Below are 17625 nucleotides of genomic sequence, written 5' to 3'. Positions count from 1 at the left end.
TGTGCATTCTGTCAAAATGAACTGGGGCGTCTCAACAACATAAATCAACAGTTTGTGTTCTGTATGTGTATAGGAAAAGGTCAGTCTAAAAATCTCCAAGATAATTAATAAGAGAAAAACTAAAACTACACTGAAACTAAATAAAAACTCAAAATAATAACATAAAAGAACTAAAGATTTAAACATTTTAATTTATCACACCATTAACATGGCACACTGTTTTTTCAAAAAAAGACAAAATTGCTCATTTGTCTTTTCCTCAGTTAGTAGAATGATTTAACCTCCTCCCTCCCCCCTTTTCCAATCCATTCACCTTGGTAACTTCCCTCCCAGCAGAGCCATCCTCATCCGCCCTCAGCGGGCACCATGGCATGAGCTCCTCACAGACACACACCAGCCACAACTAACTCCCAGCATGCACTCAATGATGCAGATGCAAATTCTCATCTTGGCTGACGTCAGCTCGCCTGATAACAGACTCCCTTGTCTGGAAACTGAAGGCATGGTAGTAAAATATGAATTTGGATGGGTTTGTTTGAGATGTATGGACCCATGCGAGTTTGCATCTCATTGCTGATTGGACTGATGTTCCCTTGTTGCGTGTCTTGTATCTGGTGGGTGAAGCTGAAACCAATCAGCATCTCAGAACATTCACAAGATTCCCAAACTACATTAAGAACTAGTTTTGCCTTCAATCTGGCATTTTCAAACAAGCAACCTTTAAAAACCCACATTTTAAAGGCTCGAATACTGTCAGTCGTTACATTACCTAGAAATACACATCATCGTTCTGCACATTCCAGTTTATTCTCAATCTTCATCCCTTTATCTCATCTTAATCAGCCATCTGCTGTCATGTGATCGGTCCAAAGCTGTGAATTGGTGATCATGGCCATTTTCACTCAGCAGCATTATACTATATTCATAGCGCTAACTGGCCTTCAAATGTGGAAGAAACAACAACAACAACAGCAACAAAAAAACACGAAAGAGTCATGGACTGGAAGAAGAGTGATGTCTCCTTAATGACTAATATATCAGCTGATGTTGTTTGTTGAAATTTCATCCTTTGCCTTATGACTATCAAAATATCTCTCTATATATAACTCTTAAAAACACCAGCAAGATCTTCTTTGGTCCTCAGGTGGTTTCCAGTAGTCCTATATTTTCCACTCTGACACTGCCGAGGGACTTTCTGAATTGTCCTGGTAAATTTGCATCAGGAAGGGATCTACACTATTGCAGTACATTTATTGAATTTTGATCAAACAAATGTAGCCTTGGTGAGCATAAGAGACCGTCAAAAACATTTAAAAGACCCCAAACTTCTGAAGTGTGATGTTCCGCATCTTCCTTCCACAAATTGACAATCACTCAGTCATGAATAAGGACATAAAAAACTCAATGATTGATTAACTCATATTATCATGTGAGTTGATTATGACAACTTCTTGATTTAGCCTACTATTAATAATTATATTTTGACTTGAATCATGTAATTGTTCTGGGACAAATCCTCAGCTCAGACCCATTTAGAATAATGATTACTGTAATAACCACATTTGTTCTCAAATCATAAACACCTCACATATCGGTCAGCTCATTTTCAATTTTCCTGCTTTTTCCTCACTTTTTCAGACACAATCACAGCTATCAATTTGAGGAGTGTGTGAAGGCGTCTGCCATGCAGGATGATGGGAGAATATGAGCATAGATGAGCATAGATGTCCCAAAACCCTGTGTGTACACAAGGGTTGTGCAAATCCTGTCGGCCACACCTCGAACGCCACAAACATCCTGTAATTTACTGCTGATGCTTCTGCCATGCTGTCCAAGCCTGCATTAACACAAGACTCAACAGGAGGACGGGAGAGGAGGGGTTTCCACACAGCTGATGCTGGCAGCAATTGTCGGCTACGCTCAGCCCCCACCCGAAAATTACCATCTGTATGCCGGCACAGAGAGCTGGGATCACGCAGAGGATACTTTAAGTTTCCAATGCCCATTTTCTCATTTAAATGAGAAGTCTGTGGTAAATACCAAAACCGAAACTGTATCTTTCATATGCAAAAATCATCTCACCAGACATGAATGGGGCCACGCCTCTAATTTCATATCATCATTCACATCCATTGGGATCTAAACACATCAAACACCGATAATCATACACACATCACACAGACACACACACACAGATCTGTTGCTTTAGAAACTAACTTCCAGTGTTTAGGGGTGCGATTCATCATCTTTACCAACTCCAAGTGCTATAAAACCATTATTTCACATAGTAGAAACAAAAATGGAAACTTACAGTGCATCTTTACAGGCTGTAAAATGCTGCTTTGTCTTTGGATTTTCTGTATCAGAAGCTGAAATGACTGTTTCTTCGGTTTCCTTATCGTCTGACTCAAAAATGATGGCCGATTCCTTACGCCCTACAACTGTGCATGTAGCACATTCATTTTCAAACAGAGCTTTCCACTCCTCTGTAACCACACCCTCAACGGCACCATTACCATTACCCCCCTTCCACAAAAAAACACTCCTCGTGCTCTGATTGGCTGAAATCTCTCACACCACAAAACTCATCCCTCATATATGGACATACCAGCCCACTGAAGGCCGGGGGGAGGGGCTATAAAACACACACGCCACTCTCATACATACAAACCAATGCAGAAGCTATGAGGTTACCACAGTGCAACTTAGAGTATGATACATCAGCTTACAAAAGCCAGAACAGCTGCACTGACATCATTTTACGAACACATAGCCCACAAACACACATCTGTCCCATTAACATGCTGCCATAATAATGCCAATATTGTGCTGCTGAGCATCTGCATACGTGGATCTGCAAGAGTGCTTGAGCTTTCTGCTCCAATTTACCGTCTTTATCGCGTGAGCACACACAAGTGCAGCTGACCTGCTAAAGCTCATCTCATCTAACCAAAGAAACCAAAACCAAAATTATATGGAACGACTTGCAAGAAAAAGTCGGTTAAAATGAGCTGTTCTTGTAGCCTACGTGACAAAAAAAGCACTACACAAATGTGTACATGCTGTGTAATGTACGTCTAGTAGGGGTCAAAAAAGGAACAGAATTATGTAAGAATAAACCTGAAGCTACCTTTGACAAATGTAGTTGCCAACAATCACTAATGACTTTGAATACCTCAAAAGGTATGTGACTGACAGCTCGTTCCTGTATTTCTGGTTTGTTTCTTTATGAGTTGTAGGATGCCATTTCTGTGAAGGAAGTAAAAAAAGTGAGGTTCTGTCATTGACACATAAACTGGAATCTCTTTGTAGTGGGGAAATTTTTGTCATTTCAGAGATGATCTGCTTCAAATATATTTTATTCATCAAGAATGCATTAAATGGATCAAAAGTGATCGTTACTGTATTTTTGATCAAATAAATGCACCTTTGGTGAGCAGAAGAGACTACTTTCAAAAACTTTTGAACGGTAGTGCCACCTCACTGTGAAAAGATAATAAATATATGTGAAGATAAGCCTTCTGACCCCAAAGGTTAGTGCAAGTTTAGCACAGGCATGTCGAAACTACACAAATATCCCTATTTCTACATCTTAACTTTAGAACTACTAACCAGTGAAGCAATGTTTTCTTTAGAAATGTAGTGAATGTAATACATGAATGTAATTTGGCATTAAAAAAAATAAATTAATTAAAGAACGATATGCACAAAACTACACAGACGTTCTTGCGAGTTCTTGAGTTAAGTTCTTGCGAAAAAGAGCAATCTTTTGATAATGTCAAGGTAGGGTCCTTTTAACACAGTGACTCAAAGTCAACTCAAAACAGGACACTAATATAGACTAATATGCACTGCCCGGCCAAAAAAAAGCCGTTGTTTGGATTTAAATCGGCAAATGCTTAGAGTTTATGATTGGATTATTATTGCAGTGATTATCATGTTTGTAGCATGTTATATGTTGGGCAACAGTTCTTCTAACCCTAATTGATGGAGCGTGTATAGCTTTTCATTTCTTAAACAATCATGTAGGAAGACGTATCATGGTCATATTCCAGGATGACAATGTCAAGATTCAGACTCGTATTGTGAAAGAATGATTGCATGAAGAATCATTTTCACACATGAATTGGCACCTCTGAGTCCAGACCTTAAATTCATCGAAAGTCTTTGGGATGTGCTGGAGTAGACTTTACAGAGTGCTTGACTCTTGCATTGTCAATACAAGATCTTGACCAACAACTGAAGCACCTCTTGATGGAAATAACATCACAAAATGTTATTTCCATCAAGAGGTGCATCAGTTAGGGTTATAAGAACTGTTGCCATACATATAACATGCTATAAACATAAGCACTGCAATAATGATCCAATCATTGACATGGTAACTCTCGCCAAATTGCAACCTAGGCTATTTCTTTATTAATCTACCCGAGTCAAACATTCGTGTAAAAGCATAATTAGAATGGAATCTCGACATGAGATTCTTTACTGACATGAGGAGAGTAAAGATGGAAAGATCTTTACTCTCCTCATGTTACGTTGCATTCGGAGATCGACTACTTTTGACTGACAAAATTCCAGCCACCGGAAAACACTAAATGATAAAGTGAGCTGTACAAAACCTTTCTTTTTAGTAAACTTTCATGTGTTCATGTGTAGAGCCCCTGGTGACACTTCAAGCACAGTTTCATGTTGTGTCGAACCCCCTTAGTGTTTTAAAAATACTGATTTTGATGCTATCATTGTAGTGCCCCTAGCACTCCCATTCAAAAGGCATTTTGACCGAAAACGGAAATACGGTCAATCTTAAAAGTGGCGTTTCCATTCTAATTATGGTTTTACACGAATGTTTGACTCGGGTAGATTAACAAAAATAGCCTAGATTGCAATTTGGCGAGAGTTACCCTTTAAGAATTTGACTATTTAAATCCAAACAGCAACTTTTTTGACACTGACATTGTTAAAAGCAGACAGACCTAAACAAACCCGAAGTGTTTCAAAAGCGGCATCTGTGGCGAATACTACGGGCCTCTCTACACGACCGGCTTCGAAATGACACCATCAGACTGAGGTGCAAAAATCAACCAACACATATGCTGAATGAATGAACAATTTTTTTTTGTTGCACTTTCTTTCTATCTTTTTTTAAATTGAACTTTCAAAATGACAGAATTCAACAGCAAGTTCTTAACACATTTCTTTTTCACATTTCTACATTGTGCAAGTATATATATAAAAAAAGAACTTAAAATTAAAGGCCATCACAAACATATGTTAAATTCATTTAGCAGAGAGACACAAAAAACCTTTACCCTTCACACTTTTAAAAACCTTTAAAATTCTAAATACATTTTAAAGGCTGTTTTAAAATGTAAGTTCCAATAATGGCGCCCAAGAAAACCAGGGCAAACCCGATCAAGGCTGACCTCAAAAACCAAAGGCTTAGCCTTCCTGATGCCAAACGCAAAGCTATCAAACCACCAAGCCTGGAAAACTATTGAACAAAACATTCGTGATCCAGTGACACCCACAGCAATGGACAAATCTCATCCAAACGTTTGCTAAGGGACTGAGTGAGAGTGAGTGAGACGAGTCCTTTTTTGATCACATATGACCTAAAAGTATTAAAAAGCAGATGAAAACATCTGGCTAGAAAGTCTTAACTTGTGTATTACAATTAAGTACACATTTAATGTGAAGTCATGCCATATTGGTTGATGTAATACAACTTTTTCTTTATAAGCCTGAATTTTGGGTCTATATTCCATGACACATTTCCCAGTTTCACTTAGAGGAACAGGACATTTTTCCTTCAGCACACACAAACAGGAAAAGCAGTTTCCTTTGAAACAGGAAAGCACTTTGACATCACTGTCCCTCCATGCAAATTAAGGCACAAGACATTGTCAAATATGTATATTAAAATGGACATTTCTTTCACTAAGGTTACTAAGCAATCCGCTTAATAAAGATCATTTTGTCAATAAATCTGAACCAGCTGTCACTGTTTGAATGTGTTATATACACATTTCCAAACTGAGTGCTTTCAGACGCTGATAACACTACCGACCATATGGTTTATCATCCAGTGTTTACCAATCTAGAACACATGATGACCATATTTCTGTTGACTCATTACAAACCTCAATTTTTTGAAATTCTGAATTCTTATACAATATTTGGGCATTTAACTTACACTTGAATGTCTTCCTCAAAATCTTGCATTTTCGGGGTATCCAAGTCCCTGAATATGATGAATTATGGGATATGCTTAGCCACAAATGTGGTATTAAGAGACTGTGTGGATTAAGTGTGCATTAAAGGCACTGAGCAATTTTTTGATCTAGGACAGTCTTGCACACTTACTTCCTGTCACATGCACGTGCTCAAGTGGTATTGGGACAGGCCCTTTGTCATTGGGAACAATCAAAATCCCCACTACAACTTTATATGTCATATGAGTCAGACCCTCAGGAAACTACCTGAAGTTCAGTTGGTGAGCTTACGTAACCTGTCACTCTGAATGCAGTGGGTCATTTCACTCATAACGACATTCTAATTCACGGTCTTATCATTTGACTTAAAACCCTGTTAGGTGAGAACTCTTCTCTGGAAGCTTTGCTTATGATGCAAGCATGTCTACCTAGTGTAAATAATTCAGATGTAATCTGAAATGATGATGCTGATGTTGCTCCACTCCACCATAGCCAGACCATCGACCGGCCAATGATGGCGTGGCTCTGGAATACCATGCGATCACGTGACCGTTGACCGAATATATCCGATCCTCATCGCAGCTTCCCATGCAGAAAAGCATCTGGCGCGAGGAAGGTTACTTACGGTCATCGACATTAATCATCAATGCAGAGTGTGTACAAATCTATCGATGGTGCCGCTGGTAGGTTTACCAGGCAATAAAAAAATAGCAGTAATTTTGACTCAGTCATCTTGTTTTTAAAAAGTCGCTGAAAGCTGCATGGTGAATTTTTTTCTTTCATATATTTATATGGTGCAAAAGCTTGCTACGAAACAAACTTAACAAAGTGGTAATTATTTTTGTTGGTAATCTAAAATATTTTGAAGATTTAATTTGGACTAAATTATATAACAAGCACACGTTCGCAGGTTTCACACGTGAGTAACGTTACCTGAGCAACCGGAATGTCTTGTTTGGTAGCTAATTAGCCGGCTATTGTAAACATAGGTAACTCGAGGATGGATCTCACAGATTTAATTGCGTCACTAAAATAACATTCACAGATATATTCTCATAGAGATATGTAATGTTGTACTCACCGTTTGTTTATTATATCAGTACGTCCAAGTGTTGATGTTGTCAGTGACAGGTTTTGTACAAATTTGAGATTCAAAGATAGATTTGAAGTCTGTTAAATCGTGGTGAGAGAGGAAGATCAGGCTCGGTGATATGTCTGTTTCTGTTTCTGTGTGTGTGAGACTGTCACGGAAACCCCACGCCAGTTGTCATTATGAAGCTCACGCCTGCTCATAAACTCAAGAGTAGTGAGCGCGCCAATTATCTATAATCAGACTTGCGCGCGCCCGCCGTCACTTCCCTCAAAGCTCTCACGCGCCACCTGGCGTTCACAAGCACGCTCTTTCCTGACACTGTTGTCTCCTTGGTAACCAGGTACACTAACTAAAACGTTATTAGCGGCAAAATTGTGGTGAAAATGACGGCAAATCTATGAAATAAAATTCATACAATACCCATTAAAACAGTTTATTTCACTCTTTGTTTAGGTCATTATTGGACTTTTCCAATTCTGAACAAAGTATCTGAATAGCGCCAAAACTAAATGTCATGGTGCAGCGTTTTTAAGAAAATTTTAATTTAGCTTTTATATAACAAAACAGTTGAAATCTGTAAAAAATAATAATAATAAAAAAAATAAAATTCAAATAAATTCAAATAGGCTATTTTTAAGAAAGGCATACTAATTTTATAATTTCTGCCAAAAAATGTGCAGTAGACTGCCAAGAGAGGCGTTTTAAACAAAACTCGTTTGTGAATTTTGTTTATTTCCAAGATGATAACAACACAATTCACTAAATTAAACATGTAGTGAGGTGATATGACAACAATGCAGAATAATAGCCTATACTGTTTAAAATTATTTCAACATTTATTGTTGAATGTTTAAACTACTTCACATACACAGTACCAGTCAAAAGTCTGGAAACATAATTTTTTTTTTAATGTTTTTAAAAGTCTCTTATGCTCACCAAGACTTCATTTATTTCATCAAAAATATCTGTGATATTGCGAAATATTATTACAAATTAAAATAACTGTTTTCTATTTAAATACATATTTTAAAATGTAATGAAAAGCTGAATTTCCAGCATCATTACTCCAGTCTTCAGTGTCACACGGTTCTTCAGAAATCATTCTAATATGCTGATTTGGAGCTCAAGAAACATTATAATTATCACATCCTCATCAATGTTGAAAACAGTTGTGCTGCTTAACCTTTTTGTGGAAATGGTGATACTTTTTCATTCTTTGATGAATAGAAAGTTCAATGAACAGCATTTATTTGCATTTATTAAATTCAATTATTAATAAAAAATAGAAATTCTTTTATAAATGTCTTCACTGGCACTTTTGATTAATTTAATGCATCCTTAATGAGGGATAATTAATTTCTCTCTCTTTCTCTCTCTTAAATCTTACCACAAAGAGATTCAAGAACAGTTTTCCCCCAGAGCCATAACCATCATGAATTCTAATACTGATCCCACTCTGCCACACACACACACACACACACACACACACACACACACACACACACACACACACACACACACACACACTTACTTTTCTATTCTGTTTTAAGTGTTTGAATGGTAATAAATGCAGCCTTTCAAAAACATCTTTCAAAATGTTCATGTTTTCAAACTCTCGACAGGTACTGTGTAGTTTCAAAATAGTTAGCATTATTTTACAGTGGCATGCAGTTCGCTTGTATCTCCTCCTGATGAGGATCAGTGTATTTGTTTTACGGTGATATACTGCCACTACGCGGGGATTGTGGGGAATTAGGCTTGAATTTGATCTGCTAGTCACACTGACATCAGTTCTAATGAAATAACGTAGTTTTAACATTGAAGTTTTAACGTTTATATATTGTACTACAATTTACAGAGATGAATTGTTTAGATATCACATCACATGAGTTGTTTTATCTGCATTATAATAGGTTATGTATAGACTAGCCAAGCCTTGCATTCGTTTTGTTTTTCTTTTCAGCTGTAATTTGGCAACCCGTGCGGAAAGACATGTAACCAAAGAACCTGGCCGTTTTATCATCTTTATTTGGCGTTAGCGCGGTAAAGTGACCGGTTTTTGGCGGAGAAAAGAAGAGCCGAGGCGCGTTAGTGCGCTGCTCGCCGCGGGAATCAAACATCAACCGCTCGAGACTCGAGTCGAGGCCGAAGTAGAATGAGTTAGGAGGGGCTCGCGTTTGGCTCCTCCCCCTCGCGCTTTTTAGCCCTTGACGTATGAAGAGGACGGTAGCAACAGTTGCCTCGAGACCCCCGCTCGCCATAGTGACTGTAGTCGTGGAGACAGTTACTTACCAACGGGAGCAACACTCAGCAACAGCAGCAGCAGCAGCAACTGGAGGAGAGAGAGAGGGAAAAGAACAGTAAAGCCAGGGCAGATCTAAGCAAAAGTCTGAGGTGAATATCTTTTTACTGCCTAGAGAGATCGAAATGAATTGAATGTAAATTTAACGGACCCTGGAGGTTGAGTAATGTACATCTCGACGTGTTTTCACGCCCTGATCTCCTTCGCTGTCTATTAGAGTCACATTAGCACGCTAGTTGGTTAGCTCATCTGCTTTGCCAACTTCAGTCAGTTTGTTTGGGGATCGGTTAAACTAATAGCGGAGAAATCCAAGTGAGCGGTTTGTACTCTGAATGCCATACATGTGGGTTATTAACGTTACGTCTGTAAGATTAATATGCTTTATATACGGGTAATTCACGAGCTAACCGGCTAACCAATTACCCAACTAGGTAAACTTTCCTTAAAAGCTGGAAGTGTTTTAATAACAGCTAGATCTGTTACTGGAGCAACTTAACCGCTTTGTTCCGCCGTTGCTTTTCTTCAGGAATCGCTTCAATTCTCGTAGAAGTGCGTGAGCCGACGTGGACCTACCCGGTTCCGTGTGATGAACGAGTCCAGGTTAAATGTCTTTAGTTTGAACAGAAACCTCGCAAAAATGATACATGCCGTTTTTAGACCTGTCATGTTTCTTTGGGGCTTGAAGCTTCAGGTTCGGACGCATCAACAGGTTGCTAAAGTCGGGATAGCGGTGCCCGATAAAACTGATGCATTTCTGATAATACGAGCGTCATCGGCAATATTTACTATACAAAGTATTCAAGTGTTATGTTTGTTTAGATTATTGAATGCAAATATATTTACGTAATTTTGAAGGGAAATGTCATCGCTCAAATCGTATTCTCTTACCTGAGCTAAAATGTTTTGCAGGCTGTTGAAAAAGGGTCAATGATGTTTTTTTGTCATTAAAGTGAAGTATTTTTTTATTTTTTTATTTTTTATTATTACTAAGATTTAAAAAACTTTTGTCCACTAAATCAACCCACTTTTGAACACTAAATTGGTGTGGTTATGGTAGTCAGCGTGAAGGAAGTTATTTTATTGTGTTGTCATGACTCATGAGACAAGAAAATCATAAATCATAGTGGACCCCTTTAGACCTTTATGACCTTTGAAAAAAAAAAAAAATTCGGCCAGGCAAAAGCATAGGTTCGATCAAATACAGTAACACTATGAAAACCCCATGATGTTAATGAAAAATCATGTTGTTGTTTTTTACCATAAAAATATGAAAAATGAATCTTTATTTTATTCAGGGTGCAAAAAGGAATTTTAAAAAGGGGTTTTAATTGCATTTACTTAATGGTTAGAAAACTTGACATGTTTGAAATCTTTCACACAATACGTTTTAATTAATTAATTGATTTATTTTGAATTCTATGAAAATAAAATTCATACAAAATTGGATTTGGCAAATGTTTTTCAACATTTCATTGTAATTTTTTTTCCTTTTTTTATAATGTTGGAGAGTATTTGCCATTGACCCAAAATCCAATCTGCAGATCATATATTAAACAGCATAAATTTATATAAATAATAATATAAACTAATAATAATAAAATAGTTTTATTCTATATCTTTATTTCCCATGTTTTATATTCTCACATTGTTATATTAAAAAAATCACCATTTGCAAGTACATTTAAAATTAGTCGGAAACCTCAAATTCAAAACTTTTGTTGCATTTAGGAATAATAGCATATTTTCCCCACCTTTCTAAACTTTGTTGTAACTAAGTGGAGCTGTGTCAGTGATTTGGAATGCCATACTGTAGTAATTGTGAGCAAATGAGATATGTATTTGCATTGTCGTCATAATGAGATCAGGTCTGCCTGACTCTAACATTTTGACAACAGCTTGACTGTGCTCATCCAAAGCTGCTGTCATTTTTCTGGAGTTGCACCGTGTCGCCGTGGCGATGTTACACCTGCTCAGCAGAGAGCCTGGTAATGAGCCCTCTTCATGACAATAGCGTGTGGTCCAGGTGTCGCCCCTCATTGGGCCGTGCTTCTCTATTGATCTCTCTTTAGCTGAGAGTGTCAGTGCCACTGAAAGCGCAGCTGATAATGAGGGTAATTGGCATAGAGAGAGAGGCAGATCCTGAAGCAACACACAGATCATGTTGGCCGACCCGTTCTTCACTATCTATAACACCATGCTTGGATAGTTTCGATTATTTCACCCTTTCTGCAGCACCAGTTCAAGGATGTTTGAGATGAGGCGTTTCTGCCTGTCAGAGTGGGAGTGTGTTTGTCGCTGTGTGTGACGGGTCCCTCCTGAGCTCAGCTGAAGCTGCAGACGTGTCTGTCAGGTGCTTCACTGAGCTCTGAAATCCTCCTCAAACGCATCTTCACCACGCAACATCTCCAAAGCCCTAAGATCTGGTTTCTGTAATGAAATATGTTGTTACAGGTGCATGTTCAGGCTGGAGGAGAAATGAATGATTCATGTAATTGAAGTTAATTATTGATGAGGCCAGTCGCTGTTTCCTGGGCTGTGTGATGTCCAGTTAGCTAGTTTTTGCGAGGTTTGGTTTGCACACTAAGCTCCCTTCAGCTCAGACCTCCCCCTGTCTGAGTCTAGGACGGTACACTACACTCTGTTCTCAACATGACTGACTCCCACACCAATTATAATCAAAGAATTTCAGTGTTTAAATGTAAATTTGCATAGGCTTCTTTTGCACATGCTTTAACCCAGTGGGCAAATTTGGATGCAACCAAGAGCCCTGAGCACTAGGGGGCCCCGGTAACAGGAGGTGTTTAATTCCTGTGCCTCCAAATGGAATTTAAATCAAATAAAATGATGATTTCCATACAGGTTTCCCAAACACTCCTTTTGCCGTCCACCTGTTATTTTTCAGGTAAACAAGTTTCCCGACCCAAACTAATTCATTGGTTCAGCCATACACTTCAATTCAAAAGTATGTGTCATAAGATTTTTGAAAAATAAATTAATACTATTATTCGACAAGGTTGCATTACATTGATCAAACATCTAAGACAATGTTACAAAATATTTCTGTGTCAAATAAATGTTGTTCTTTTGAACTTTCTCTTCATCAAAAAATCCTGGGGAAAAAAAAACAGTTTCCACAAAAATGTAAGCAACACAACTATTTTAAACATTGATAATAAGAAGAAATGTTTCTTGAGCTGCAAATCAGCATAATAGAATGATTTCTAAAGGATCATGTGACTCTGAAGACTGGAGTAATGGCTGATAAAAATGTATTTTTGCCATCACAGGAATAAATTACATAATAAAAAATATGAAAATAAAAAAGCCAAACACCAAACTTTTGAATGCAGTGTAAGTTGACATTATTAAAGCTTCAGTTAATGCAAACTGCCTGTTTGATGGCTTCATTGCACATATTGATATCCGTGCTTTCTAGAAGAGCAGGAATAAGGCATTTTGATAGTGTGTGAGTGACATTGAAATTATTTTAGATCACTGCCTAACTGTTTCTATGGTAGTAATGTGAATGCATGATAAATTTAACCTCACTAAAGTGGGCTATTTTTTCATGCAATCTTGCTTTGTGTAGCCTATATTATGTGCTTTCAAGGCTTCACATATTCATATATAGCATTTTTGTCATTTGTGATTCTACTGTGTCTTTTGACAGCTCTTTCATCACAGCTAGTATGGTTTAACTGTTGAAAAAGGCAAGTAGGTGAATTTTAAAAGATTAGCTCTTGAATATTAAGTAGTTCACGTTAATGGCGCTTAGTCTTCGTTGTGCTCTTTGTCACGTGATATGATTAATATTAAGTAAAACGTCAACTGCTGGGCGGTTTGACTGTGCAAAATCAAAATCTTATCATGCTGAAATCAATATTTGGCAAAGTTTCACCTCAAAACACCCCAGATGTGTCGGTAATTATATATTCTTTAGATTTGTATTGCACACGTGATGAACAGATTAGCTCTAAACCTGTGGGCAAATTCAAAACCATTCGTTCACTTGTTTTGACAAAGCCCCGTAATGCAGTGTAGTCCAAATCAAGCTTTTAATTTGGTTACACACCCACCACAAAGAAAAATAAAGGAATGGGAATGGAATTCCGTGCAACCCAGATCCAAGCAGCTGTTATGTTTACATGGCAACTTGATACACAAATACAGCCAGGGTTATGGAAAGAGAGGGGCTGGGCTGGGGGTGCTGTGTTATTCTTTCAAAAGTCAATGGTTTTTAATCAGCTCTCTTCAATCTCAGTTTGTGGTGATGGACGTGCACAGTCTCGGTTTGCAAAGCAGGTTACAGCGAAAGGAGAACAAAGAGGAAATGCTGGTACAGTATGGTACCATATTTAGCCAGGTGAGGTGACTCACATAAACGCCATGATTTTACACATCCGCTTCCTTTTGAAGTGTCAGTACTGTTCTGGCTGGTGTTTGTGAACTATAGTTTATCACCTATAGACGATCTCTAAGAAATTACCTGTATGACTGACCTTCTTCTGTGAATCATAAAAATATATAATTTGAAAAATGTCTCATTTCATTGCATGGACAAAAATGGTTGAAACATTCTTCAAAATATCTTCTTTTATGCTCCACAGAAGAAAGATGTAAGAAGTAAATGATGACAGAATTTTCCATTTTTGGGTGAACTTTCCCTTTAAATCATTCAAGGAAAGCATAACAGGAAGTGATAGGAACATTTACATAACAGGAAGTGATAGTGTGATATTAAATACCTAAATCTGTACATGCAAGTGCATTATTCACCTCATTAGGTCACGTTCATCAATCAGTGCCCATGTTTGCGTCCTGTTCCCAGGTCAGAGTTCAGCTCCAGTCATTTGCCATCATGGAGACTTTATGATTGTTGTAGCAGCGTCTACTGTAACCTTAAACCACGCTGAGCTTTTAATGGACTATAGTAGAGCGCAGCTCTCAAGGAGACAGCTGCAGCGGTCCGTTTTGAAAAGTATTTGTACGTGTGCACTGTGCACCGATGCACCATGGGGGGGAAGGGTGTCAGAGCGAGTGGCAGATGACAAGATACAGCTCTCCCGTGTGTGTATGCTGTATTTAGCCTGTGTGGAAGAAGCCCGGCCCGGAGCAGATCGCTGCTGTACCCACCTGGCAGCTGCGCTTGTGCTGTAAGGGGTCATAATACTTGGACTACAAGCATTAAAGGGATAGTTTACCCAAAAATGAAAATTAGCCCATGATTTACTCATCCTAGGTGTATATGTCATTCTTCTTTCAGACGACTACAACCGACTTCGGAGTTATATTAAAAATTGTCCTGGCTCTTCCAAGCTTTAAGGCCCTTGCACACTGAGTCCGAAATTCGCGTCCGAAATTTTCGTACGTTAAAAAATAAATACGACCACACGTCGCATCCGTAACAAGGGTTTGAATGGTGTTTTGACAGTTTAGAGCCACAGAATGACGGAAACGAAAAAACGCATGCGAAAATTTCGGATTCAGTGTGCAAGGATCTTTATAATGGCAGTGAATGGCCATTTCTGTTTTGAAGTCCATAAAACTGCATCTATCTATCATAAAAACGCTCCACACGGCTCTGGGGGGTTAATAAAGGCCTTCTGAAGCGAAGCGATGCATGTGTGTAAGAAAAATATTCCTATTAAAAGTAAAATAACTAGCTTCCGGCCAAATGAACATACAGATTCCACTACTAAAGCGCAAGTAATGCGACGTACTGCTGATATTTACGCTATGCCTTGACGCACTGTGCGATTTATAATAGTCCTTTGCGATTGTTTCTGGTCAGACTGTATAAACATGATCATCGCTGTAATCCATATCACACTGTAAGATCTCAGTTGTCATAAATGTCAGACTGTACGACAGTCAAGACGCGATTAAAAACGGACGCACACAAGAAAACTTGTCCGGAGTTTTACATCATCAATCAATGACACGTTCGGTGACAGTGAGCTGCGTTACACGCGGGACTGAAATGGTGGCCACAAAGAAATCTCTAATGTTAGTTTTGAAAAACGAAGACAATTTGACGGTCGTCGTAGGAGAAGTCACACTGCAGGACTGTGAGTCAAATCTTCTGACACTGCCAGAATTTCGTCTGAGGTAAAATTTGATCGCAACAGTCATTAATCGGCTGTCGGTGAACATGTCAAACTAACGGTCAAAGACTTCAGATTTTAGCCTAGGATCAGAGGATTATTTTAGGTTTGGCAAAATGTATCTCAGACGGCCAAATCGCGGCCACAATCGCACAGTGTGCACCCGGCTTTAGTTGCGCTTTAGGCGCAAGTAGATTGCGTATGGCGGAAGCTAGAATTTTACTTTGTAACGTGTTAAATATGAATATTTTTCTTACACAAACGCATCGCTTCACTTCAGAAGGCCTTTATTAACCCCCCAGAGCCGTGTGGAGTTCGTTTATGATGGATAGATGCAGTCTTGTGGACTTCAAAACAGAAACGGCCATTCACTGCCATTATAAAGCTTGGAAGAGCCAGGATATTTTTTGAATATAACTCCCATTGTTTTCGTCTGAAAGAACTATGTCACATACACCTAGGATGGCTTCAGGGTGAGCAAATCATGGGCTAATTTTCATTTTTGGGTGAACTACTATCCCTTTAATAAATTACACAAAACAAACCCAATTAACTGATCTGAGTTGAAATACACATAAGCTGTTTTGGCACTGACAAAAGCGCATTTAGAAATCAAGCATTAGTCCGTCCTGGCAGCGTGAGCAGCACTGCTGATGATTGAACTTTTTCATGTCTCCATAGATGTTATTATCATGTTTTGTTATTGTGTTCATGGCTGTAATTATCTCTTTATCTTATCTCTCACTCTAACGTTGCTGAAATAGCTTCCTCCTGTAACTTTATAGAATTGACAGGTTGAAATGCAGCCAAGAAGATTCAGCCTGATAATTGCGTACAAATAGTTATTTTAGCTCTGTTGTTATCGCTCATGATTAGGGATTTGAACAAGCTCCTAACCATTAGTATTAAACTTTGATGCACAACTCACCCCATATTATTTGTGCTGCAAACATGAACGAAGACTCAAATTATGTGGCTTGTTGAGGAGATGTTATACTACTTTTTCAAGGAATCAGACAGGGACACAATCCAGCCTATATCTATCTATTCTAGCCTGTCCTTCAACTCTGTTTTAGTATGTAGTCTTTGTAGCACTTTTCATCCCAAGGAGGCAGTAACATGTATCGCTTTAAGTTGCTTTGGATAAAAGGCTCGGTTACACTTTATTTAGATGGTTTTTATTACATTTTACTACTGACTATAAGTAACTTTGCAACTATATGCCAACTTATTCTACTAACCTGAACCTGAACAAAGTTAGTAGAGTGTCTAAATTGGACAAAAACAAAATAAAGTGAAACCAAAGGCTCTGGAAAAATGAATAAATAGTATCTAGGGATCTCAATTAGTGCTTTAAAAATAGTATAGTGTTTGCCCTTCTATTATTAGACAAAACTGTAAAACAAATACAGTAAACCAAACCAATGAAGATTGAGAATGGGAGCTCCTGTCTGTTTGCACTGTCCATTTTCTTAGTGCTGTCAAAAATAAATGTCCCGTTTATGACACTTATCAGTCAAACAGAAAAAGTTATCAGAACTCAGATGGACAGGGTAGAGATGGTCTTATCATTGAATTTCGTTCAGTTTCGTTTGAGTTCAGTTACTGTTTGTGGATACCATAGTGAATGAGAAGTGCCATAAACGGAATCATACCTGTCGCACAATTGTCCGTGACTTCTCTTATAAAACATGTTTTTGTTTTTTTCGGTGTTAAAAAATAGATCAATCCAATATGAATGTTTAAGAGCAAACATGTTTAAGATTAGCCGATGGGCTGTCGTTTCATTAAAAGATAGGCTAATTTATGCAGCAAAATACTTTAATATACTGTTGATATTCATAAAATATGCATTTATACCGTATTATGTCTTTTAAGTCTTTGAATATCTAGCCTATTAAACCATAATTT

At 38.1% G+C, this 17625-nt stretch overlaps 2 protein-coding genes across 10 annotated transcripts in view; one reads left to right on the top strand and one right to left on the bottom strand.

The window, feature by feature from the left end:
- The window catches only part of acsbg2 (acyl-CoA synthetase bubblegum family member 2), a 30071-nt gene extending 15477 nt beyond the window's left edge, over positions 1-14594 (bottom strand). Inside the window, exons 1-2 of one of the 3 annotated variants that reach the window (XM_079896086.1) lie at positions 14387-14594; positions 9601-9640 (exon numbers count right to left, since the gene is read on the bottom strand). Coding sequence is in view for 1 of the 3 variants with exons in the window: in XM_079896084.1 (XP_079752210.1) it covers positions 2312-2318 (7 nt within the window). In the remaining 2 variants the exon portion in view is untranslated. Of the gene's footprint in view, positions 1-2311; positions 2509-7296; positions 7521-9600; positions 9641-14386 lie in introns of those variants that run through there. The other 2 variants (XM_079896085.1, XM_079896084.1) reach the window with 2 other exon arrangements.
- rfx2 (regulatory factor X, 2 (influences HLA class II expression)) overlaps positions 6847-17625 on the top strand; it is a 45711-nt gene continuing 34932 nt past the window's right edge. For 3 of the 7 annotated variants that reach the window (XM_079896091.1, XM_079896090.1, XM_079896087.1), the window contains exon 1: positions 6847-6898. In XM_079896091.1, the coding sequence (XP_079752217.1) occupies positions 6862-6898 (37 nt within the window). In that variant the 5' untranslated portion in view covers positions 6847-6861. Of the gene's footprint in view, positions 6899-9393; positions 9703-17625 lie in introns of those variants that run through there. The other 4 variants (XM_079896092.1, XM_079896094.1, XM_079896093.1 and 1 more) reach the window with 4 other exon arrangements.

The sequence above is a fragment of the Squalius cephalus genome, assembly GCF_949319135.1.
Source record: "Squalius cephalus genome assembly, chromosome: 16".
Classification (NCBI taxonomy): Eukaryota; Metazoa; Chordata; class Actinopteri; order Cypriniformes; family Leuciscidae; genus Squalius; species Squalius cephalus.
This window is presented reverse-complemented; position numbering and strand designations above follow the sequence as displayed.